This window comes from Manihot esculenta, chromosome 7, assembly GCF_001659605.2.
Source record: "Manihot esculenta cultivar AM560-2 chromosome 7, M.esculenta_v8, whole genome shotgun sequence".
Lineage (NCBI taxonomy): Eukaryota > Viridiplantae > Streptophyta > Magnoliopsida > Malpighiales > Euphorbiaceae > Manihot > Manihot esculenta.
In genome coordinates, this window is record NC_035167.2 from 8,839,307 (window position 1) to 8,866,897 (window position 27,591).

General features: G+C 42.3%; 1 protein-coding gene across 1 annotated transcript; it reads left to right on the plus strand.

Moving 5' to 3' along the window:
• Positions 1 to 10,252: 10,252 nt before the first annotated feature.
• LOC122723975 lies at positions 10,253 to 13,894 on the plus strand. The gene is made up of 3 exons (XM_043958112.1): positions 10,253 to 10,629; positions 10,954 to 11,572; positions 13,883 to 13,894. Exons 1-3 carry the CDS (start codon positions 10,253 to 10,255, stop codon positions 13,892 to 13,894), a joined length of 1,008 nt encoding a protein of 335 aa, XP_043814047.1.
• The last annotated feature ends 13,697 nt before the right edge of the window (positions 13,895 to 27,591 follow it).

Below are 27,591 nucleotides of genomic sequence, written 5' to 3' on the forward strand. Positions count from 1 at the left end.
TTCCTATACTTACTTTGATCATTCCCTCTTCGGGAGATGGGATAAATCTTGTCATCTCCTTCATATCCTCACCTTTCGGGCTTTTGACTTTGCTTTTGGCTCGCCCTCTTATCCTCTTTTAATGCTTGGATCTCATCATCCAGCCTGATATATGTCTGAGCTTTGTCTATCAACTATTGATACGTCGCAGCTGGGTCTTTAATTAAGGAATCCATGAACTTGATGTTGTGTGTTCCTTTCTTTAATGCTTCACACACTATCTCATGATTTAATTTTTCCACCTGTATGGCTTTAACATTGAATCGTGAGATAAAATTCCTTAAAGACTCACTCTCGCCTTGGCGGATCTTTCGCAAGTCAGAGGAAAGTTTTTTAGGAGGTATACAAGTAATAAATCTGGATTTAAATAATATAGCGAACTGTGTAAAGTTTTGAATTAAACCTGGACTCAGATGTTGGTACCATTTTTGAGCCAAACCTGTGAATGTTGATGGAAGCACTCAGCATAATACAAAGTCGTTGAAATCTTAAAGCTGCATGGTCATCTTGAAGATAGCCAGGTGGCTTATGGGATCAGTTGTTCCATCATACTTGTCCAATTTAGGCAGTTTGAACTTGGTTAGAAAAGTTTTTGCTCAAATTTCTTCCGAAAGAGGCGAGGCACCATCTAAGATAAAATCTTCCTCTTATTTCTTTTGGTACCTTTGCATGACCTATACTAGCTTCCAATCGATGCCTTTTGGAGCTTCGTCTAATTCATCTTTAAACTTGGCTTTTTCTTTAAGCGGCCTTTTGACCGCTTCTATCCACTCCTTGGAGTATCTACAGAGGCTTCCTCCCTTCTTCTGAGAACCATGTGCAATGCTTTCTCCTGAGCCTTGTAGTGCTAGAGAGTGTCCTGCAACCTTTGAATGTATTGGAGTATCTGCTCGTTATTTAAATTATTGAGGTCCGCTTTATTGACTATTGAGGGCATGTTTTGTGCAATGTCAAGGGCGGAGGAAGTGATGACACCCTTATTGGTGGCGATATTAGCAGCAGCTTGCGAACTACGGGCCATTTTGAAAGTGGAAGGAGAAAGAAGTATTTTTTTATAAGAAAAAGAGTAGGAGACCGTTGTAATCCAAATGAATGTAGAGGATTCAAAGGATTTTCCCGGCAATGGAACCAAATGATGTTGCAGAGATTATATTGATGACGTAGCCAGATGGGAGTTGCGATGTGATTGGCTAAACCTGCAAGAAAGAGATTGTGAGGTGGTGGTGGGTGCCCACGGTAGTCACTCCGATGCTCGAGTCAGTATTCTGAAGAAGAGAGTGAATACAATAAATTGCTTAGACCTTTTTTATAAGAGAATAACGTACCTTTGTCTCTATGATTCTTCTCCTTTTATACTGTAAGAAGGTGGAGATAAATATAGTATTTTTTCAATAATCCGGCGATGATGTGGTCGGCTGCTTGATAAGAGATATTGCCAGCTACCAATATGGTGATCCCGTGATTATAGGCGTAACGAGGATACGCTAGACTGTTCCTGTTTAATGGTAACTTTATACCGAGACTCGCCCTGTCGAGGAAAGAGCAAGTCTTGATGATGAATACGAGTGTTAAGGTGTCTGAGTCTTTTTTTTCTCAAGCCGGATCGTGTTTCTCACTTATTAGATCCTTACCACGTAACCCTGTCTTGCGGCAACAACTCATAGTTTACTTTGAACGATTGTTATGTAGCATCAATTCCTTTGACTCTAACCCTCTTTGTTGAAAAAAAATTATATTTTAAATGTCAAATTACTTTACAAATAGTAAATAATGTTATAACGTTATTATAATGACTATAAAACAAATGAAAATGACCTTATAATGAACTTAACTGATTGTATTGTCCATTTTGAAGAGAAATTATAATCTGCTCACTTGTACATGTAATGATAAAAATCACATAAAATTCATTGTAATCAATATTTCACAATTTCCCATTTGGACAATTTATTTAACTTTCCTTCTCGATTTTCTTTTTTTTTTCAAGAATATGTCAGATATTATTAAAGAACTACAAAAAAAACTCAACAATTATGAAGAGATGTCAAAGGTCCAAACAAAACATCACTTATACAGGAGAAATATTTAGGCAATATTAAAGCCCAATAAACTTCAAACTCTAAAGATTTATATTCAAGAACGACCCAACTCTCCAATTTAGATCACCCTGATTACCCGCGCCACACTTTCTTGTTGGCTACCCTTTGCTGCCTCTGCCTAATGAAGCCACATAGAAAGAGATCTCCTCTTTCTATAGAAACCCAACGATAAGGCAACATATTGGAACAAAAGAAGATTCACTCCAGCAAAACAATGAGGAAAGAGGAGCAACCATTACAAGGGGAGCAGGTTTTCAACACAAAAGATACATACATCACCAGATTAGTTGGGAGCGATAAAGCACGACGCATGAAAAAGGGAGGACCGAAACTTCCATGATCAAGTCGAAACACCACCACCAGAGCCAAGGAGACAATCTCCAAAAAAGAAAAATACCATCAAGAGGAAGAAGAAGCACCACGACCATTTGTCACGAGCTACGAGTGCCTCATCTCGATAAAATGTAGTCTTAACAATAGAACATCTGGAGACCAACACCTATAAAAGAGAAAACACAACCAAATATGTAACGACCCGAAAACCAGACCGCTATCGGCACTAGGGTTCAAATCGACTTAAGGTCGCCGAAGCCCGTAGCAAGCCTACAATACATCCTAAGTACCTGATAAAATCCCATACATTTTCACACAATGACAAAACAAAACATAAACATTTCATGAACCAAGGCTCGACCTGTAATACCCGGCTAGACTCCGGTATCGGAATTCCTACCGTCCGGTGGAATCTCGGATGTCGGAGACCTCTAGAAGGGTAAAATCATGTTTTCTCAAATGTTTTCATGTTTTAATGATTTTTAAGTAAGAAAGAATTTGAGTTTTTAAATGAAAAAGACCATGGAACCTTCACTAGGTTCGGCCACCGAAAGTCATGTTCGGCCGCCGAACGTGGATAGGTTTTGGGAGCACTTTTGGCCTCCGAAAGTTTTGTTTGAAAGAAACCAGGTTCGGCCGCCGAACCTCATGTTCGGCCGCCGAACATGCATGAGATGTGGGGGCACGTTCGGCCCCCGAACTTGAACTGGCCAGCCCCTATATAAGAGCTCCATGGCCGAAACGGGTGAGTTTTCTCCCCATTTTCGACCACGGTGAGTTCTTGCTCCTCCATGGTTCGTTTTTTATGATTTTCCTTCAATCCTTCATGTTTTAACAAGGTTTATGTCGTTTTGAAGAGATTTGAGCAAGTTTTGGAGCTTTGAGGTTCAAGAACTCAAAATCTCCCACCTCCGAGTTTAGGACGTCTCCCTCTCGATCTTCAAGAGGTAAGAGCCGATCTTAAGCTCATTTTATGTTTAAAGTAAGTTTTATGCAAGATCTATGGGGTAGAATGCATGTTTAGCTCATAGTTAGGTTTTTGAGTTAATGTTATGTTTTGAGCAATGTGGCTTGGATTGTGTTGTTGTTGTGTGTTGTAGTTGGGGTTTTAGGTAGTTTGAAACCCCTAGGAGCCAATGTGTATGTTTTTGCATGATTTGGTGAGTTATATGCATGTTGGAATGGAAGGGAGTTGAGTTTGTGCAAGGGAGCCAAGTTTCTGCCCTTTGGCAGAAACCAGGTTCGACAGCCGAAGGAACTTTCGGCCGCCGAACATGGCTTGGGAGGCAGGCCTTTCGGCTGCCGAAGTTGCCCCCGAAAAGAGACTTTCGTCTCTGTCTGGGACTTTCGGCCGCCGAAGGTGCCGCCGAACCTGCCCGGGTTTCGGCTCTGGAGGGACTTTCGGCCGCCGAAGGTGCCGCCGAACCTGCCCTGTCCAGCCTTCCTTTGCATGTTTTTGCATGATTGTTTCATGATGTTCTAGGGGGTTTTTGGGGAGTAGTTTAGAGTTATGTTCATGTATGTTTGGTCCCTCATTTGAGTCCACCTGTGTAGGTTCGGACCCGAGGAACCGAGGACCCCAGCAGTGAGTCAGTCACTTCAGAGTCAGTAGAGCTTCAGCCAGAGGTGAGTGGAATAACTCTTATGCTTTTAAATAAATAAATCAGTTTTAGCATGATTCACGCATCATGAATGCCATGAGATAATAGGGTGTTGCATTAGACTCACGAATATGTTGCATTGCATATTATGTTTGATGATGTGGATGGATGTTGAATGATCCATTAGTCCCCCTATGCTATGATGATGATGATACGGTACGGAAGACCAGTGAGGCCCATTCTACGCCCCTGGCACTATGTAAGAGAAAGACCAGTGAGGCCCATTCTACGCCCCTGGCACAGTTGGTCCATGTAGGGGACTATTGGTGACAAATTCATCCTTGATGTGATTAGCTATGTTGTGATGCATTCCATGTTATCATATGTTTTAAATTGTTTTATTATTCTGCTCACTGGGCTCTTGTAGCTCACCCCTCTCCCTTAACCCCCAGGCTTGCAGGTACAGGGTAGACCAGGAGGTCAGCAAGAGTAAAGAAGTCCTTGTTTTGTAATAGATAGAAAGTGGACATGACAAATTATGTAATGATTTAATGTTATGTTTAGCCATGTTATGTAGTGATGATATTAAGGTTTAGAAGTGTGCTTGACCATAGTCTGTTGTAATCCCTTTTTGTTATATACATGATCTTGATGTCTATTGATGTTTATGTTTGACCAACTCAACTTCTGATGTATCGCCCATTGGGGCAAATGATGAGATCCCACAGAGGGATTAATGTTTAAGTTATGCTATGTATAGTGCATGCACAGGTTGAGTTTGGTGTATGAGGAAAAGAAAAGTTCTAATTTTTATGTATGATTGTTGATCATGTATGGGATTGAACAGGTTTACAGGTTACATGTCAGGCTTGCTACGGGTCCCGGCGGCCTTAAGCCGATCTAGATCCTAGCGCCGGTAGCGGTCCGATTTTCGGGTCGTTACAGAGTGGTATCAGAGCCCTAGGTTCATATGGTCGGACCTAGAGTGTCGGGCTCATAGATGTTATAGAAGGTCAAGCACAATAGGAAGATCATGTCCACTAGGATAGGATGTGGAGTTCTGTCTTGCATGATGATATGAAATGCCATGACTTTTTGCATGTGCATTAATGATATGCTATGCTATGTGATGTTTGTGATGAGGGTTCATGTGTGCCCACATGAACCATATGATGCTAATGCTTGCTTGATGTGTGCTGTTTTTCAGAAAACAGGATGAGAGGAACTCGTCGATCAGCAAGATTGACTGGAGTACCACCTGAGGATGAGGGCACGAGCGCCCGTCCTCCAGCATTGCCTAAGGCAATGTCTAGTAGGTCCAACAGAGATAGGGCAGTGAGAGACCCTAGAAGATCTCTGGATCTGGGTAGAAGCAGATCAGTCAGAGGAACAGTTCAAGGCGGAGTGTCAGAGGATATGGGGGATGATATGGATGTAGAGCAGAGGAGGGATGGCAGTTTGGGAGTCAGTATGTCAGAAGAGGGAATGGGAGAGTCCCAAGGAGGCACTCAGGCCTCGGGATTTGTTCAGCCACCCCACTACCCACATTTCTCACAACACCCCGGGTATTCGATGGGAGGCACTGATCAAGCATAATTTAGCCACATTTTTATTATCTTCTTTATTGCTTATTTACACATTTTTCAGTTTAATTTATGGTTTTTATCTTGTTTTTACAGAAAAGGAAGAATTTGGAAAATGGAAGAAAAAGTGCAGAAAATTTACAAAAGGATGGTTTGCCCAGTGATTTGCCCAAAAATCTGCTCCAATCACTGCCCAGATCAAGCTAAAGCAAATACCCAGAAGCAACAAACAGCAGTGATATGGGCAGGTGATTTGACCAAAACAATCGAAGATCACTGGCCAAAGCACTCGCAAAGGCATAGAGGACTGACTCACAGAGAAGCGATTTGCCCAGTGATTTGCCCAATCACTTGAAGAAACTGGTCAAATCACCGGGCAAATCACTTTGACAGCAGAAAATTACAGCAGAGCGGGAAAATGGACAGCAAACAGAAATCCGAATTTTCAGAAGTCCAAATCCAATCCAATCACTTCCAACACTAATCCAAGAGCCACGAAAGAACTTCTCATCCAAGGAAATCTAATTGCAATCAAATTCAACATCAAAAGAGGAGTCCAACATCAAATCAAAAAGGGATTTCAAAACTCTAGATGAGAGAATTCTTCAGCTATAAAAGGAGGACTTCCAAACCAGAAAATCTATCTTCTGATCAGGAACTCAGCACCTTCTCCCTCGCCAGAAACTCTTCAGCTGTTCTTTCTTTTCTTTCTTTTCATCTCTTTTGTGTATTTTAGTCACCATGAGTGGCTAAATTCATTATTTTCTAGTTGAAGTTGAGAATATTCAGATTTGTTATGAATTGGGAGGTTTAATACTCCATTGTTGAACTCTTATTTGTTTCAATATTTATGCAATCTGATCTTTTCTACAAGTATTACTTTGCTTTTAGAATCAATAAGGGCCCATTGCTTTTAAATTGCTTGAGTAATATTGTTTGAATGGTTTAGGTCCGTAATTGCTTGGATTGTTCAAATACACATTCAATCAGGTTGCATAATCTAAACTTGACCACGCGGTTGGCAAGGATAGAATTGGGTTTCTCTAAGTCTTAATGCAATCAACAGTTGTTCGATGCTACAATGCCCCAAGGACGTTCCTTGGCAACTTGTTGATTAGTGTTTGATTAGCGAACGTTTCCTAATCAAACTAGAACTAAGGAGGAATTTGGATTGTGAGAAGCGTCTTCCACAACCAAAACTAATTTATTGAAATCAAAAAGGAGTCTTCAAATAATCAATGATCAATTCTGAACAAACTGAATTAGACTCATACTTCAGCTAGAATCTCTTTCTCATTGAAATTCTCATCTATTTAAATTATTGCTTTCTTTTGCTATTTAGTGTTAATCTATCAACTCAAACCCCCCTCTTTTAATTATTTGTTATTTACTTATCCTGGTTATTATTAGGAAGATCTTTAGTGTCAATTCCCTGTGGTTCGACCCTATTGCCACTATCTGCAAATTTATTTGTTGATCGTTTAATAGGTTTATTTTTGACGGCTTCGACAACCGCTTATCAAAAATTGGCGCCGTTGCCGGGGAACTGATTCAAACTAACGTATTTTCCCTTTATGACCAGGTCTGGCCGTAAAGACACTCTTCTTTACGACCCGGAGATTGAAAAGACTGCCAAGAGCTTAAGGAAGCAAGCAAATTTGAGGAACCAAGCCTCAAGACCATCTTCATCAACAACTCCACCTCACAGACCACCTACTGCCCCTGCTGAAGAAATTTCTGCACCAGCAGAAACTTCCATCACCGCACCTGCTACAGCAGAATTTTTACCAGAAACTGAATTTCTGGTCATGGCAGAAAATCCAGCAATGGCAGCACCACCTGCTGCACATGTAGAAGCTGAAAATCAAGCAAGAAACGTGCCCATCCAAGTACCTCAGCCACGGGAAAGAACTCTCGGAGAGTTAGCTGAACCAACAGGAGATCAAGCACCATTATGCATTGAATATCCCCTATTGACAGCACCATTCGAGCTAAGGACAGGTCTGATTCATCTCCTTCCTAAATTTAGAGGCCTAGAAAATGAAGATCCTCACAAGCATTTGAAGGCATTCCACGTTGTGTGCTCAACCATGAGACCTCAAGGCATTCCAGAAGATGATATCAAGCTTAGAGCCTTCCCTTTTTCCCTTGAAGACTATGCCAAAGAATGGTTATTCTACTTGGCACCGGGATCCATCACATCATGGGCTGATATGGTAAGAGCATTCTTGAGAAAATTCTTTCCAACCTCAAAAGCCATAGGCATCCGTCGAGAAATAAGTGGCATAAAGCAAAAGCACTCTGAAGGTTTGTATGAGTACTGGGAGAGGTTCAAAAAGTTGTGCACAAGCTGCCCTCGGCATGATATTTCTGACCAATCTCTCATTGAGTACTTCTATGGAGGTTTGCTACCCTCGGAGAGAAAATTTATTGACGCAGCCTGTGGAGGAACAATTGAAAAAAAATCACCTCGAGAGATGAGGGACTTGATTTCCTCCATGGCTGCAGCTTCTCAACAATTTGGAGACCAAGAGCTGCCAACAAGGAATGTGAATGAGGTGAGTAATTCCATTTTATCATCCCAACTTTCTGAACTCACCAATGCTGTCCGTAGCTGATAGAGCCAAATTTAGACCCATTTTCTATATTATTATTTATGTCAATTTACACATTTTCTACCTAATTTTGTGGTTTTTATCTTATTTTGTAGAAAATGGAGTAAAACGGTAATTTGGCAGAAATGGCTCTATATCTGCCCAAAAGAGAGTAAAAATGCACAAGCATGGTTTGCCCAACTTGTTTGCCCAAACCAAAGTGAAGCTGAGATGAAGAGGAAAAATGATAAGCTGGCTGTCCAGATTGTTTGCCCAAACATCACTGGGCAAACAACGAAGCAAGGCAGGACAAGCGCAGAATGTAGGCAGAAACTGATCCCAGACAGCCTGTTTGCCCAAACAGCGTCGGGCAAACAGCACCAGCAGACAGAAAACCAGCAGAATCTGTCAAACTTGCTGACCAAGTCAACACGAATCCCCACGCACTCCAAACACGTGGGACAGCTCAGAAACACCTGTGTACACCTCAGCAAGCTCTCCTACATATTTAGGAAGCCAAGAATCAAAAAGACACAATTGCCCTCCAAGAATTCAAGACTAAATAGGAAAAAGAGTCCCAAACTAAAAAGGAAAATTAGGGCAGCCTCTTCACCTATAAAAGGGCATGCAAACCAGCAAAGATGGCATCTTGGAATCAACTCTTGGACCACCAGGAAGCTGCACCAGCAGCGCCCCACACCATCAGGCCCCTCCGGCCATTCTTTCTTTATTTTCTTGTTTTCTTTCTTTTCTTTTATGTTAGTTTCAGCCATGAGTGGCTGAAACCCTTTTATCTAGTTGAAGTTTGGTGAAACTAAGGTTGTTCAAAGGGTTGTGAGATCTGAACAGAAAGTTTTGTCTTTGATTTTATTCAATATTCATGCAATTGTGCTTAATTCTAAGATTGCTTTGTTGTTTTGATCAAATTGGCCACTTGACTCTTAATTGCAAAGATAATTGACTGTTGATTAGGATATTTGTTAGTCCGTAATTGCTGGAAATATTCTGATCTAAGAACACTTGGTGTAAAAACCAAGAAATTGCATGATCTAACATCATCTCATACGTTTGAGTAGTTAGGGTTTGGGTCTTTCTTGTTCTTCATGCAATTGGCAATTGTTTTGATGCCTTTGGCCCAAGGACGTTCCTTGGCAATTTGTTGATTAGTAATTGGTTAGAGGACGTTCCCTAATCAATTTGTTCATAAGGAAAGACATGGTGGTGAGAAGCGTCTTCCACCTCCATAACCAACCTATTGAATCAATCAAGATAACCTTGTTTCAATGATCAACCCAAACAACCAAAGTGGATCCATATCTTCAACTAGGCTTTTCTCATTATTGATTTCTCTTTACTTTATTACTTGCTTTACTTGCTTGCTTTCAATTCTAGTTTAGACATCAAATCTTCAAAACCCCCAATTTTACTTTTATTGTCTCTTTATTTACTTGGTCTTGATAAGAAGAATAAATAGTATTGATTCCCTGTGGATACGATCCCTTTGCCACTGTCTACAAGTTATTAAATTGTTGGTAACCAAAAGGGTTATTTTTGACCGGCCTCGACAACCGACTGTCAAAAATTGGCGCCGTTGCCGGGGAATTGATTTAACTAATTTGTTTTTCTTTCATGACCAGATCTGAATCATGGAGGAGGTAAGTACATCTAATCTCCCTTCTCAAATTCCTGACATAACCTCTATTGTGGAAAGATATGTCTTAGCTCTACAGGCTCGAAAACTTCAGCAATCTCAACCATGTAGGATATGTGCATATGTAGGACATCTAACTTCTGAATGTCCTACACTTTATGAGGATGACCAACAAGAAGATGCATTTGGAGGATACTACAGCCAGCCAAGCCATAATCCCTACCTTGATACATACAATCCATATTGGGGAGACCATCCGAATTATGATTATGCTAGGGGTGACCAATACCAAAATTACCAAAGAAATCAAGCCCAACCAGCAACCTCAAGCTCCAATCCGAGCCTCGAAAAGATGATGGAGACACTGCTAAACACCATGCAAGGCTTGCGACAAGACTTTGGACAAATGGCCGCCTCCATAAATAGGCTCGAAGCTCAAGAAGAGTTGCCACCCCAAACTGAAGCAAATCCCAAACAAGATGAAAGTGCCATCATGTTAAGAAGAGAGCAAGAACTTCAAGATGATGAGGATGAAGATGAAAGTCCCCAAGAAACAGGACCTGCTGCTGTCCCAAAGACAATACCAGCAGAAAATCCTGCAGACCAGCAATTTGCAAGACCAGCAACTGCTCTGTTTGCCCAAACAGGACAGTCCCCTGCTGAAATTACCCAACCAGCAACTGCTGTGTTTGCCCAAACATCATCTTCTGTAGCACAGCCCACTGCTGTGTTTGCCCAAACAGTTGCTGATATGGCAGAATACAACATACAACCTGCTGCCCCTCACCAAAGACCAGAAGAACCTATTGTATATGCTTCAATTCATCCAGAAAATCAACCGAACTTTGCACCAATGGCTGAACCTGCTGTCCAAAAATCAGCAAGTGCTGAATCTGCCACCATTGCATCCCTTGTTGCTGTCCAAACACCAGCAACTTCTAGAAGTGCCCCAACTGAACCAGAACCTGTTGATGGTTTAGACATCATTGATTATTTGAGCCAAGAAATTTTTGATATAAATCAAAATGATATGCTAACCAATGATTTTTGTAGGGAGGACAGCCAAGAAGATGAAAAGAGCCAAGTGGAGCTGCAACACACAGCAAAGGACTTCTGCCTAGAGCAGACAGACTGCTGTTCGCCCAAACAGACTGGGCAAACAAGCAGACAGGAGACAAAACATGAAGATGACTGTTTGCCCAAGCAACCAGCAAAGGCAGATCAAGCAAGCCTCTGTTTGCCCAAACAGGTTCAGCAGCCAACTGAGACAGAATGGAGACCACCCAAGTCAATTCAGCAAGAAAACCTCAGTTTGCCCACATCAGTTGCCCAAACGGCTGTGGCAGAACACTGTTCACCTGCAAAATCAACAGAAAAGCAACCAGTAAGTTGTTGTTTGCCCAAACAGCATGAAAAAGGAGAATCCAGCACAACCAGATTTCTGGCACAAGCAAGTTGCTGTTTGCCCGAACCACCAGCAGAGGAAAAGGAGGCAGAAGCTTGTTTGCCCAAACAAGCTATACAGAAAGAACAAACAGATTGCTGTTTGCCCAAACAGCAAGAGGAGACAGAAATCTGTTTGCCCAAACAACAAGAGGAGGCAGAAATCTGTTTGCCCAAACTAGTTCAGGAGACAGCCCAAACAGAATGCCTACCCAAACCTCCGGATAAGGTAGAATTTGTTTTGCCTGAATTCAGTACCAAATTGCAACTACCTATGGAGAAACATGCATTGGAGTTCAAAGTGCTGCCCAATCATCTCAAAAATGCAAACACAAGGGCCAGAAGTACACCTCACCTCAAAGAGGAGGAGCTAATCATGTTACTTCATGAGTACATGAAAGAAATAGGATGGGTGATGACCAAATCCAAAGGCGCGCTACACTTCTTACTCAATGCAGTTGGGACCCTTTTCCCTCCCCCAATTACTTGAGCCTTGATCAAATGGAGAAGGTCCAGCCCGTGACCTTAAACAAGGGCGCACCACACAAACCACACCAAGGGAGTACTCAATTTTCTTTGAACTTTATTTTTCCAATACATGAGCTAGGTGTGGGGGTGCACATTTTTGAATTTTATTTTTAGTCATTTTTAGTTTTAGTTCGAATAGCCACATTTTTGCTTTCAGCTAATAAAAAATAAAAATAAAAAAAAAAAAAAACAGAGATATGTCATCGTTTGCCCAAACAGCATGGGCAAACAACCAGGAGTGCAGAAATCAGTACCATAACCCACTTCCAGGTTTTTAGTTATTTTGCAGGTTAAAGTTGGATGACCAATCTGTTTGCCCAAACAAACTGGGCACACAGCGGAGATCAACTCAGCAAAAGGATGGGATACTGTCTGCCAACACAGCAAGCTACCTGTTCGACCAGCTTGTTTGCCCACACAGCTGGGCAAACAACAAGCCTTCAGACAGAATGCTGCAGAAATTCCGCCTGTTCGACCAGCCTGTTTGTCCAAACAGCTGGGCAAACAAACAGACCAGTATAAGAGAAGACTTCCAGACAGCACCACAAAATCACTGTTCCACCAGCTGTTTGCCCAAACTGACTGGGTAAACACCCAAGGCAGCAACAGCAACAAGGAAGAAATCCTAAACAGGGCAGTACCTTCTTCATCTCTATTCAATGTTCCATTATGCCCTTCCCATAACAACTCTTCTTCTTCTCAAAACTTCTTGTTGCTGCACAAAATGGACAACATCTTTTGCAATTTTTGCAATTTTCTGCTGCCCCACTGCATGACAGCATGACTGGGCAAACACCTGCAACAGATCAGCAGAAAGTCCACCATCAGCAGACATTCTACCAACCAGCAGTCCACCACCAAACAGCATATCTTGCCACCTGCACGCCGAGACAGCTAGTTCACCCAACTGTTTGCCCAAACAGCACTGGGCAAACAGCCACACCAGGGAAGTACCAGTTTTTCTTTTTGAACTTTAATTTTTCCATACATTGAGGACAATGCATGAGCTAGGTGTGGGGGTGCACATCTCTGAATTTTGATGCTTCATGCATTCTTTTTGATTTCTTTTTAGTTCATTTATGCTTTAATTTTTAATTAGCACACATTAGGCAAAATTTTTTCATTTTTATGCTTTCAATAATACACACACAACCACAACCAACCTTCTTCTTCTTTTTTTGGTTTGCTTTACTCAAATACATAGGCTATGTTGGATGAGCCTTCTTTCCATGACCCCATTGATGTGATAACTCTTTAAACCTAAGTTGAATCACTTGTAGTGAGTTGCATTCATTTTTGGGAATTTCCTTTTGAATTGAATCCTTGAGCTTGCCATGGTGAAAAATATATTGATGACCCTCAATCGATTGAGAAAAAAATTAAATTTGTGTGAATGAACTTAATGTGACTTGATTTAGCAATTGGTGTTGATTTGCCCAAATCATTGAGAGAAAGAAAATTCAGCAAAGGCAAAGACCTCAAAAGCACAAATTGAAAATTGTTCTAATGGTCAAAAGACTATGAACAAGGCTAGTAGCCACTTGGATAGGTGATCAACTGAAAATCTAAACCTTCAAATCAAAAATAGGTTGGTGACCTTTCCAAGCAAGATCTAAAGTGCAAAAGCCTGAATAAAGTACTTCAAGGTAAGGGCAAGTCAATCCAAAAGCTAGAAAAAGTCTTAACATATAATGTGCATGATCTCTCTTGAGGAAAACAAATCCTAGCCATGGTAAGTAAAGGGAGACAAGGAAAAGAGGAAAGTAACCTTGGTGCATGCACACTTCACTACAATGCTTCAAAGTAGGGGTCTAGGGTATGAGCTTAAGTGGTAATAAGGATCAAGTGGAAAAGGAAGCTTGTTTGACTAAACCTATTTGCTTGAGGACAAGCAAAGGGTTAGGTGTGGGGGTATTTGATAGAGCCAAATTTAGACCCATTTTCTATATTATTATTTATGTCAATTTACACATTTTCTACCTAATTTTGTGGTTTTTATCTTATTTTGTAGAAAATGGAGTAAAACGGTAATTTGGCAGAAATGGCTCTATATCTGCCCAAAAGAGAGTAAAAATGCACAAGCATGGTTTGCCCAACTTGTTTGCCCAAACCAAAGTGAAGCTGAGATGAAGAGGAAAAATGATAAGCTGGCTGTCCAGATTGTTTACCCAAACATCACTGGGCAAACAGCGAAGCAAGGCAGGACAAGCGCAGAATGTAGACAGAAACTGATCCCAGACAGCCTGTTTGCCCAAACAGCGTCGGGCAAACAGCACCAGCAGACAGAAAACCAGCAGAATCTGTCAAACTTGCTGACCAAGTCAACACGAATCCCCACGCACTCCAAACACGTGGGACAGCTCAGAAACACCTGTGTACACCTCAACAAGCTCTCCTACATATTTAGGAAGCCAAGAATCAAAAAGACACAATTGCCCTCCAAGAATTCAAGACTAAATAGGAAAAAGAGTCCCAAACTAAAAAGGAAAATTAGGGCAGCCTCTTCACCTATAAAAGGGCATGCAAACCAGCAAAGATGGCATCTTGGAATCAACTCTTGGACCACCAGGAAGCTGCACCAGCAGCGCCCCACACCATCAGGCCCCTCCGGCCATTCTTTCTTTATTTTCTTGTTTTCTTTCTTTTCTTTTATGTTAGTTTCAGCCATGAGTGGCTGAAACCCTTTTATCTAGTTGAAGTTTGGTGAAACTAAGGTTGTTCAAAGGGTTGTGAGATCTGAACAGAAAGTTTTGTCTTTGATTTTATTCAATATTCATGCAATTGTGCTTAATTCTAAGATTGCTTTGTTGTTTTGATCAAATTGGCCACTTGACTCTTAATTGCAAAGATAATTGACTGTTGATTAGGATATTTGTTAGTCCGTAATTGCTGGAAATATTCTGATCTAAGAACACTTGGTGTAAAAACCAAGAAATTGCATGATCTAACATCATCTCATACGTTTGAGTAGTTAGGGTTTGGGTCTTTCTTGTTCTTCATGCAATTGGCAATTGTTTTGATGCCTTTGGCCCAAGGACGTTCCTTGGCAATTTGTTGATTAGTAATTGGTTAGAGGACGTTCCCTAATCAATTTGTTCATAAGGAAAGACATGGTGGTGAGAAGCGTCTTCCACCTCCATAACCAACCTATTGAATCAATCAAGATAACCTTGTTTCAATGATCAACCCAAACAACCAAAGTGGATCCATATCTTCAACTAGGCTTTTCTCATTATTGATTTCTCTTTACTTTATTACTTGCTTTACTTGCTTGCTTTCAATTCTAGTTTAGACATCAAATCTTCAAAACCCCCAATTTTACTTTTATTGTCTCTTTATTTACTTGGTCTTGATAAGAAGAATAAATAGTATTGATTCCCTGTGGATACGATCCCTTTGCCACTGTCTACAAGTTATTAAATTGTTGGTAACCAAAAGGGTTATTTTTGACCGGCCTCGACAACCGACTGTCAGTAGCCTTGTTGTGAGTCAAACCCAACAAGTCCAGCAGATTCAGCAGCCCAAGACATGTGGAATATGTGCCAACAACCACCCAACTGATCTATGTCCTTCCCTTCAAGAGGAGGACCAGCAAGTCAATGCGGTTGGAGGCTTTAATGGGCAAAGAAGGTATGATCCCTATGCAAATACTTATAATCCAGGTTGGAAGGACCATCCAAATTTCAGTTATGCAAGGGGACAGCAATATCCAAGCTACCAGCAAAGGAACCAAGCTCAAGCTGCACCTCAAAATTCTAACGCATCCCTTGAAGAGATTGTGAAAAATTTGGCAAATACTGTGCAGAATCTTGAGAAACAAATGGGGCAAATGGCTTCATCCTTAAACAAAATTGAATCACAAGGAAAGCTACCTTCCCAAACTGAGATAAATCCAAGGCAAAATGCTAGTGCCATCACATTGAGGAGTGGAAAGGAGTTGCAAGACAATAGGGCTGAAAAAGTGCAAAAACAGGGCATGGAAGAAATTCTGCCAGAAAGTGATCAGGGCAGTGATTTGCCCAGTTTGCTTGTAGAAACTGACCCGATCGCTGGGCAAACTAAGCAGTCCAGCAGTGGTTTGCCCAATTCTCCAGAGAAGGCAGAAAGTGATTTGCCCAAATCAACAGACCAGGCAGAATCAAGTCAAAGGCAGAAACAGCAACCTATGGAGAAATTCAAGGTACCTCCTCCCTTCCCAAAGAGATTTGCAAGGTCCCAAAAGGAGAAAGAGGAAAAAGAGATATTTGAGACACTCCGTAAAGTGGAAATCAACATTCCCCTACTTGATGCTGTAAAACAAATTCCAAGGTATGCCAAGTTTCTCAAAGAGCTATGCACCAACCGAAGGAAACTTGCTGAACGTGAAAAGGTAAGTGTGGGGGAGTGTGTTTCAGCTGTCATCCAAAGGAAACTACCAGTCAAATGCAAAGATAGAGGAATGTTTGCGGTTTCATGCAAAATAGGCAATGTGGGAATAAAGAAGGCCATGTGTGACCTTGGAGCTTCAATAAATGTCATGCCTCTATCTATTTTTAACTTGTTGAATGCAGGTACACTCAAGGGCACCAGCATTGTGATCCAATTAGCTGATCGATCCATTGTCTACCCCAAAGGAGTGCTTGAAGATGTGTTGGTGCAAGTGGACCAATTAGTCTTTCCAGCAGATTTTTATGTTATTAACATGGAGGAAGACAAGAGCAACACCACCTCTGATATCCTACTTGGGAGACCATTCTTGAGCACAGCAAGAACAAAAATTGATGTGCATGATGGCACATTGACTATGGAGTTTGAAGGGGAAGTTATCAAATTTAATGTTTATGATGCCATGAAATTCCCCAATGATGTTTCTCATGTTTATGGCCTTGATGTTATTGATGATTTAAGTCAAGAAATTTTTTATTTTGATCAGGAAAACTTACTTTATGAAGGTCTTTGCAGGAAAGGAAAAGTGGACAGCAACATCTCTGAAGAAGACAAAACAGCAGACTGTTGTAACTTGCTGGATGTGGGTGATTTGCCCAGTGATTTGCCCAGAACACCAGAAAATCTGCTCAAATCACAGCTCAAATCAGACAGCAGGCAGACAGAGAACCAGCAGACAGAAAATGCACCAGATCTGAAACCCTTGCCCAATCACCTCAAATATGCCTACTTGGGAGCTGGAAATACACTTCCAGTAATCATATCCAACCAGCTCAGCCAAGAAGAAGAGGAAAAGCTCCTGGATGTGTTGAGGAAACACAAGAAGGCAATTGGGTGGACATTGGAAGACATAAAGGGTATCTCACCATCAACATGCATGCATAGGATTCTCATGGAGGATGAATGCAAACCTGTTCGTGAGGCACAAAGAAGGCTGAATCCACCTATGATGGAGGTTGTAAAGAAGGAGATTGTGAAGCTCCTAGACATTGGGGTAATCTACCCCATTTCTGACAGTAAATGGGTGAGTCCCATCCATGTGGTACCAAAGAAGACCGGGATTACCATTGTCCCTAATTCTGAAGGAGAGCTAGTACCCACTCGTGTGCAAAATAGGTGGAGAGTTTGCATGGACTACAGGAAACTCAACACAGCCACAAGAAAGGATCACTTTCCCTTGCCCTTCATGGACCAAATGCTTGAGAGACTTGCTGGAAAAAGCCATTACTGCCTCCTTGATGGATATTCTGGATTTTATCAAATCCCCGTTGCACCAGAAGATCAAGAGAAAACCACTTTCACATGCCCATTTGGCACATTCGCATTTAGGAGGATGCCCTTCGGTCTTTGCAATGCACCAGCCACTTTCCAAAGGTGCATGATGAGCATTTTTTCTGACTATGTGGAGAGGATCATTGAAGTCTTCATGGATGACTTTACGGTGTATGGCAACTCATTCCATGAATGCCTAGCCAACTTGGAGAAGATACTTCAAAGGTGTTTGGAGACAAACTTGGTTCTCAACTATGAGAAGTGCCACTTCATGGTCAGCCATGGCTTAATCTTAGGCCATATTGTTTCAGCAAAAGGGATTGAGGTGGACAAAGCAAAAATCGACACCATCAAAAATCTGCCCTACCCAACCAACATTAGGGAGATTCGATCATTCCTTGGACATGCTGGTTTTTACAGGAGGTTTATCAAGGATTTTTCTAAAATAACTCAGCCTCTTTGCAGATTGTTACAGCAGGATGTACCATTCAACTTTGATGACAGCTGCAAATCAGCCTTTGATTTGATCAAATCACTCCTAATTTCTGCCCCAGTCATCCAGCCACCTGATTGGACCCTTCCATTTGAGATCATGTGTGATGCCAGCAACTTTGCTATATGTGCAGTATTGGGACAGCGCATAGGTAACTCTCCTCATGTCATTCATTATGCCTCACGCACCCTAGATGCTGCACAATGCAATTATTCCACCACGGAAAAAGAGTTGCTGGCTGTTGTGTTTGCATTGGAGAAGTTTAGACCCTACCTACTTGGTACAAAGGTGATTATATACTCAGATCATGCTGCACTAAGGTATTTAATCAAGAAAAAAGAGTCCAAACCTAGGCTGGTGAGATGGATATTGCTGTTACAAGAGTTTGACTTGGAGATCCGTGATAAGAAAGGCAAGGAGAACCTTGTGGCTGATCACCTTAGCAGAATTCTGACCGAGATGGAGACATGCCCCATCAATGAGACCTTCCCTGATGAGCACCTCTTTGTTGTCCAAGAAGAGGAACCATGGTATGCTGATATTGTTAACTTCCTTGCCATAGGTGATTTGCCAACTGATTTGCCCAAACACATAAGAGACAAGATCAAGAAAGAGGCAAGGTATTATGTGTGGGATGAGCCTTACCTATGGAAGCATTGTGCAGACCAAGTCATAAGGAGATGCATCCCAAACCATGAGATCACATCTGTCCTAACTTTCTGCCACTCTTACAGCTGTGGAGGTCACTTTGGGCCACGCAAGACAGCCTTGAAAGTCCTTGAAAGTGGATTATTTTGGCCTAACATATTTAGAGATGCTTATTTATTTTGTAGGTCATGTGCAAGATGCCAACAAACGGGAAACCTTGGCAAAAGAAGTGAAATGCCACAAGCACCCATTATGGTGTGTGAAATCTTTGACATATGGGGCATTGACTTCATGGGACCATTCCCACCTTCCTTTGGCAACACCTACATACTACTTGCTGTGGATTATGTGTCTAAGTGGATTGAGGCCAAAGCAACAAGAGCTGATGATGCAAAAACAGTGTGTGATTTTGTAAAATCCCACATTTTCTCAAGATTTGGACTGCCCAAAGCCATGATCAGTGACCGAGGCACCCATTTTTGCAACAAGGTAGTAGAAACTCTCCTCAAGAAGCACCATGTCATCCATAGAACATCTACTGCCTATCATCCTCAAACCAATGGGCTGGCTGAAGTGTCAAATAGAGAGATCAAGTCCATCTTGGAGAAAACGGTCTGCCCAAATCGAAAGGACTGGAGTACACGCCTCAATGATGCCTTATGGGCATATAGAACAGCATACAAAACTCCAATTGGGATGTCTCCATATAGGCTGATTTATGGGAAAGCATGCCATCTACCTGTGGAACTTGAACATAAAGCCTATTGGGCTGTGAAGAGCTGTACTCTTGATGAAAAAGAAGCTGGAGTTAATAGAAAATTACAGATTCAAGAGCTTGAGGAGATCCGGCGTGATGCCTATGAAGCTTCATGGGATTACAAAACAAAGACTAAAGCCTTCCATGATAAGAATATCTCCAGAAAACACTTCCAGGTTGGTGATAAAGTCTTGCTTTTTGATTCCAGATTCAAATTATTCCCTGGGAAGCTTCGGTCAAGATGGATTGGACCATTCATGGTTGAACATGTCTATCCACATGGAGCTGTTGACATAAGGAGTCCACAAACAAGCAAGGTTTTTAAAGTTAATGGGCATCGTTTGAAGAGATTCTATGAAGGTTTTACTGTCCATGTTGTGGAGGAGGTTCCCTTGGATCCCCCTTCCCAAGACTGCTGAGCAAGACACTGAAGTCCAGCCCAAGACAGAAAACAGGGCGCTACTGGGAGGCAGCCCAGATGTAGTGATTTGCCCAGTGATTTGCCCAATACTTGCTCAAATCGCCGGGCAAATCGACTGAATGTACCATAGTCACAAGTGATCGGGGCAGTGATTTGCCCAATTGCCCAGATAATTTGACCAAGATCACCGGTCCAATCGCAAAATCAAGCACATCATCAGAAAAGGGCGTGAACAGTACCAGCCCAGCAACTGCAAAGGAGAAGCGGTCTGGCCAAGTGATTTGCCCACTGCTTACCCAAATCACTGGGCAAATCACCCTGTCATAAATCCAGAGGGCCAGCATTTAATGATCAGGGCAGATCACATTCCCTAATCACTTTAAGTAGTCTTTTCTTTTATTTTTAATCTTTACGCTAAACTACTGTTTTATCTCTTCTTCTTCTTCAAGATTTCTCCTCTCCTCTCCGACCACCACTCACCCACCGGCAGACTCAAGACCACCATGGTAAGAATCAAGATGAAGGCCACCGGCGGACCATTCATGTGGAAGAAATTAGGGCTGCCGAGACCCACACCCTCCGACAGTGATGACGAGGCGTGGGACACACCTCCACCAGCCACCACCAACACCGAGACACCACCGGCCACAAGTCCAGCAACAGGACGCACCGACTCACCGGCCGTCCAGATATATCACCGGCAAAAGAAACGGCAAAGAACGCCGCCATCCACAATAGCCCCGACGGCAGACCCTGAGGGCAAAAAGTTACCCGAAGCCACCACTCCCACCGGCCACAGCCAGAAACGGCCAAGAACTCAGTCGCCACCGAGGTCAGAGCCAGAGTCGGAACCTACCATCGCCAAAGAAACTGATGCGCCCACGGATCTGCCATGTGATGTGCCCACCGATTCCACCACTGATGTGCCCATGGACACGACTACTGATGCGCCCAACAATGTGCAAAGCACTATGACAAGCGCTATGCCAAGCGCTGATATGCCTACTGATGCGCCCAAGGATCTGCCAAGTGCTGCGCCCAGCAATGTGCCACACGCTGTGCCCAACGATGTGCCTACTGATTTCACCAGCGATATGCCCAGCAATTTGCCCAGCGATTTGCCCAGGCCAGCATACCCAGATCACATCGTCAAAGCACTGACATTCAACAAAATTTCTGAGCGCACCAGGTTGCTTAAAATTTCATCTCTGCCATACCACCCAGGTAGGTATATCCACCATGCCACCCTTGGAGCACTGAGACTCCATTCCCAAGTACGTTCTCTGATCTCTGCTATTGGCTGGGACACTTTTTTCCTCCTGCGCATGCCTTCCTTCCTTGAACTCACACAGGAGTTCTTCACCACATTCTATTTTGATAAAAATGCCATGCATAACCTACACACACCTGGCACAATTGGATTTAGGTTATTAGGGAAGCGATTTCGCTTATCCCTGCAGGAATTCGGCATAGCCATGGGCTGTGAATGCCCTCAGTCCACCTGGGACTTCCCTGCTGAGTTTGATCCAAGCTCTGTGTACTTGGAATTAAGTGACAATCCACCAGACTTACTCTCCTACTAGGTCCAAGGACCTATACCTCAGTAACCCAAGTCTGAAATACCTTCACAGATTCCTGGCCTACACATTTTCTGGGAGGAAGGATGCTTCCAACATCCTGACCAGAACTGAATTGTATATCCTTTGGTGCATGCACAGGGGCAGAAAAATTCATCTTGGATATTGGGTTGCCACCCAACTATCCAGCATCATACAATATAATAGGCCCTTGATTTTTGGTCCTTTGATCACTGCCATTGCAGTGAATCTCAAACTATTGCACCCCGCACATACTGACCTCTCCCCCACCCCCAAAACAACCCCCTTGGACCTACGCACATTGGATGATATGGGGTTGCTTTGCAAGGTGGGGGATGTTTTTTCCATTGCACCTGCAGGTCCAGTAACGCCACGCCATGAGCGTGTTTTCAGAAGGAAGAAAGTCACCATAAGCACCAGCACACAGCAGCCAGCCTCCACAGCAGAACCAGTAAATGGGACAACCCAGGCAATAGGCCAGGGACCAGCAAATGAGCCACCACCAGCAGCCCCTCAGCAGGATGCTCCTCAGCCACACGAAGACGAAGCCCCCAACCAGACAGTAGAAGCTCGTCTCAGTAGGATTGAGGACCAAATGCAGAGGATGGAGCACTTGTTGAACCTGCTGGTGGACCACTTTCTGCCCCAGCATCGCCACAGATAGCGATTTGCCCAGTGATTTGCCCAGTGCCTGCCCAAGTCACTGGTCAAATCACTCCCAGGCCAGGAAATATCTTTCCTTTTCCCTCTTAATTCTTTCATATATATATGCTTACACATTGAGGACAATGTCTAGAATAGGTGTGGGGGTGTTTAGAGAATATTTTGCACAGATTTCACCATATTTAGTTTTCTTTTACATTCTTTTTGTTGTTTTTTGCATTATTTTTACCCCTTTTTGCACACACCAGAATTTTTGTTTTCCTTTTCTCTTCACACTTTCTGCACACACACACAGAATTTTGTCTTAGCTTTTGCTCTACTCAAACATAGATAACGAAGTTAAAAGAGTTCCTTATTTCATGACCCCATTGATTGGCCACCCCTCTAAGCCTTAGTTGAATCACTCACAGTATGCTACCTTCACTTAGGAAGTTCTTTACTTGAATTGAACCCTTAAACTTGTTGTGGTCAAGGGAAATAAAAATAAAAATACATGCAAATAAAAAGCTAGTGTAACTCCCTATGAGCTGATTTGCCCAAACTATCATGACAAACCAGCACAAAGCACAAATCACAAACTTGTTCCAATGGTCTAAGACTATGAACTGAGCCTAATAGCCACTTGGAGAAGTAACTGACTGAGTAACCGGGGGTGTATCACCCATGTACACAATCGCGTAAAAAGGTCAGTAACTTTTTCAAGCAAATAAGTTTCGATGGTCTAGACTATGAACAGAGCTAGTAGCCACTTGAACAAGTGACTAACTGAGTAACCGGGGGTGTATCACCCATGTACACAATCGCGTAAAAAGGTTAGTGACTTTTTCAGGCAAGGATAAGAATAAGTACTGCTGAAAATAAAAATATAAATTAAATAAAAAGGAGAAAAAGAGAAGGTGGCAAGTCACTCCTAGGGGTTACATTAAACCTAACATAAAAGAAGAAGCATGATTGAGATAGAAACCTTTCTCTTGACCATAGGAGGTGAAAGGAAACAAGGAAAGGAGAGGATGACCTTGGTGAATGTACTCTATACTGTGATACTTCAGCTTAGGAGTCTAGGGGGGGCTGATTAAGTGGTACTTAGGCTCTAAGAAAAAAGGGGGCTTGATTAGCTAAGTTATTTGTTGCTTGAGGACAAGCAAAAAGCTAGGTGTGGGGGTATTTGATCAAGCATAATTTAGCCACATTTTTATTATCTTCTTTATTGCTTATTTACACATTTTTCAGTTTAATTTATGGTTTTTATCTTGTTTTTACAGAAAAGGAAGAATTTGGAAAATGGAAGAAAAAGTGCAGAAAATTTACAAAAGGATGGTTTGCCCAGTGATTTGCCCAAAAATCTGCTCCAATCACTGCCCAGATCAAGCTAAAGCAAATACCCAGAAGCAACAAACAGCAGTGATATGGGCAGGTGATTTGACCAAAACAATCGAAGATCACTGGCCAAAGCACTCGCAAAGGCATAGAGGACTGACTCACAGAGAAGCGATTTGCCCAGTGATTTGCCCAATCACTTGAAGAAACTGGTCAAATCGCCGGGCAAATCACTTTGACAGCAGAAAATTACAGCAGAGCGGGAAAATGGACAGCAAACAGAAATCCGAATTTTCAGAAGTCCAAATCCAATCCAATCACTTCCAACACTAATCCAAGAGCCACGAAAGAACTTCTCATCCAAGGAAATCCAATTGCAATCAAATTCAACATCAAAAGAGGAGTCCAACATCAAATCAAAAAGGGATTTCAAAACCCTAGATGAGAGAATTCTTCAGCTATAAAAGGAGGACTTCCAAACCAGAAAATCTATCTTCTGATCAGGAACTCAGCACCTTCTCCCTCGCCAGAAACTCTTCAGCTGTTCTTTCTTTTCTTTCTTTTCATCTCTTTTGTGTATTTTAGTCACCATGAGTGGCTAAATTCATTATTTTCTAGTTGAAGTTGAGAATATTCAGATTTGTTATGAATTGGGAGGTTTAATACTCCATTGTTGAACTCTTATTTGTTTCAATATTTATGCAATCTGATCTTTTCTACAAGTATTACTTTGCTTTTAGAATCAATAAGGGCCCATTGCTTTTAAATTGCTTGAGTAATATTGTTTGAATGGTTTAGGTCCGTAATTGCTTGGATTGTTCAAATACACATTCAATCAGGTTGCATAATCTAAACTTGACCACGCGGTTGGCAAGGATAGAATTGGGTTTCTCTAAGTCTTAATGCAATCAACAGTTGTTCGATGCTACAATGCCCCAAGGACGTTCCTTGGCAACTTGTTGATTAGTGTTTGATTAGCGAACGTTTCCTAATCAAACTAGAACTAAGGAGGAATTTGGATTGTGAGAAGCGTCTTCCACAACCAAAACTAATTTATTGAAATCAAAAAGGAGTCTTCAAATAATCAATGATCAATTCTGAACAAACTGAATTAGACTCATACTTCAGCTAGAATCTCTTTCTCACTGAAATTCTCATCTATTTAAATTATTGCTTTCTTTTGCTATTTAGTGTTAATCTATCAACTCAAACCCCCCTCTTTTAATTATTTGTTATTTACTTATCCTGGTTATTATTAGGAAGATCTTTAGTGTCAATTCCCTGTGGTTCGACCCTATTGCCACTATCTGCAAATTTATTTGTTGATCGTTTAATAGGTTTATTTTTTACGGCTTCGACAACCGCTTATCAGGCACATCGGATTACCATAGCTTCAGCCCTTATCCCACACAGAAGCCATACCCACCCTACTACCCACCATACTCACAGTACCTGTAACGACCCCAAAATGGACCGTCACCGGCGCTAGGATTCAGGTCGGCTTAAGGCCGCCAGAACCCGTAGCAAGCCTGCTATACTCTCTGTGTACCTGTAAACCTCATACATGATCATACATTTTCTGTGAAAATAAAACTCTTTTCTGAACTTAACCTGTGCATGCACTATCTCTGTACTATGTACTCATGTACTCTGTACTCTGTATCCCTGACTAGAGCTTGCTCTAGATGGGTTAACTCATACCTGTTAAGCCTGGTTTTCACATACAGGAAAACATATATACATATATAGATCATGTACAAAACATACATCACTAGGTCAAGCAACAACTATTACATCTCTTTAATATTACATGTCCACTCTAAGCTATTACAGATCTCTTTACTTTTCCTGTACTCTGCTGAACTGTCCCTGTACACTGTACACTGAACCTGCAAAACTGGGGTTAAGGGAGTGGGATGAGCTCTATAGCCCAGTGAGTAGAACAGTAAAACATCTCAGTAAAATATGATCTCATGGAATGCACCATATCACAGACAAGCCACATCAAGAGTAAACCTGTCACCACATAGTCCCAGTAACTCTGTGCCAGGGCGTAGAATCGAGCACCTGGTCTTCCTGTCATATATGTATATGTGTATATAACACCTGTGTACTTACCATTGCCAGGGCGTAGTCAAAGGCTCCTGGACTTTACTATATACCTGCCAGGGCGTAGTCAAAGGCTTCTGGACTTCTCTATACCTGCCAGGGCGTAGTCAAAGGCTCCTGGACTTCCTGTCTGAGACTATTGGATCATTCAGCATTCACTCACATCACCAAATAACGATGCAATGCAACATATTCGTGAATACTAATGCAATCAACCTATGGCATAAACATGATGCATGAGATATGCTAAAAGCAGTTTGTGGATCAATTAAAAGTCATAAGTTTAGTTCCACTCACCTCTGGCTATCTGGACTGACTGACTCTGCAGGTTCTGAACCTCTGGAGCAGTACTCACTGCTGCTCTCTCTGGTTCCTCTGGTCTGTACCTATACAGATGGACTCAACTGAGAGACCAAACAAGCGTAGAAATAACTCTCTGAAACTTCCCCAAGAATCCCCTTAAACTCACTCAACTATCCATGCAAAGCATGCAAAAGAAAGCTGGACAGGACACTTTCGGCGGCAGGTTCGGCGGCCGAATGTCCTCTCCAGAGACGAAACTCAAGCACCTTCGGCGGCACCTTCGGCGGCCGAATCCCCCAAACAGAGCCGAACATGCAAAAACACTCGGGGGCAAGCTGTGGCAACCAAGTCACCATGCAGGAGGTTCGGCTGCCGAACCTGAGTTCATCCAGAACTCAGCTTCAACGGCAAACCATCTTCTCCTTCCCTTCAACCACTCAAACCATATATACTCCAACTCCTCAACACACATATACTCACGTATATGATCACAGGGGTCCAAAACTATCTACTAACCCCAAACAACAAATCAAACATAACACAAAAAACATGCTTAACTCATCAAAACCACTACTTCTCACTTAAATATGCATCTCTCTCCCTTAACTTCCATAAAACCTTCAGAAAACACATAAACAAGTTCAAGAGCATGACTTACCTCCTGTAACAAGAAGCTGAACACTCTGAACTAAGGAAAACGGACCAACTCTCCTCAAACTCTCAAACTCTCACAAAACTTAGCTTTTTGCTTCAAAACATTCAAACCCTTGTGAACGATCAAAACACTCTGCATGAGCTGCTCAAACTCAGCAAATAAACCAGGAGAGACGTGGCCAACTTCTGGACATGATCTGGTGATAACACCTGTCCAAAATGCTGACTAAGGGATACAAAACTGCTGGCTAAGCAACTCAGCTTCGGCTGCCGAATCGCATGCAAAACCATGCAACATTCGGGGGCCGAACCTGACTTCGGAAGCCGAATATTGGGCACTTTCGGCGGCCGAACTTATCTTCGGCGGCCGAACTTGGCTCCTCTGCCTTGGTTCATTTCAACTCAAAACTATAGCACTGTACAACCATAAAACACCTCATAACACTTAGAAAACATAACTCCTACCCTTATATAGAATCCCAACACCCCGGATTCCACCAGACAATAGGAATTCCGGTGCCGGATTCTAGCCGGGTATTACATTCTCCCCTCCTTAAGAACATTCATCCTCGGATGTTCCTAAAACACACAATGAACACATGAAACGGAGAAAACTAACCTCAAAACAAATATGGATACTGCTGGAGCATAGACTCCCGCGTCTCCCACGTGCACTCTTCTAGGTTATGGTGGTTCCATAGAACTTTCACCGTCGGAATCTCCTTGTTCCTTAGCTGTCTGATCTGCGTGTCCAGAATCCGCACTGGCTGCTCTATATAGGTGAGATCCGTATGAATCTCCACCTCAGGCTCACTCAAAACCTGATTCGGATCTGACACAAACTGTCGTAGCATAGAAACATGAAATACCGGGTGAATTCTCTCCATAGAAGCAGGTAAATCCAGCTTATACGACACATTTCCGATCCTCTGCAACACCTCAAAGGGTCCAATGTACCGTGGAGCCAATTTACCTTTCTTTCCAAAACGAACCACTCCTTTCATTGGAGACACTTTTAGCAATACCCAATTACCCTCTTGAAACTCTAATTGCTTTCTGC

Bases quoted from the DNA above. Each gene is read 5' to 3' on its own strand.
- LOC122723975 (XM_043958112.1), top strand. From the start codon at position 10,253: ATGATGGAGACACTGCTAAACACCATGCAAGGCTTGCGACAAGACTTT. The intron at 10,630-10,953 runs GTTTGCCCAAAC...TGATTTTTGTAG, and splicing joins GTAGCACAGCCCACTGCTGT to GGAGGACAGCCAAGAAGATG.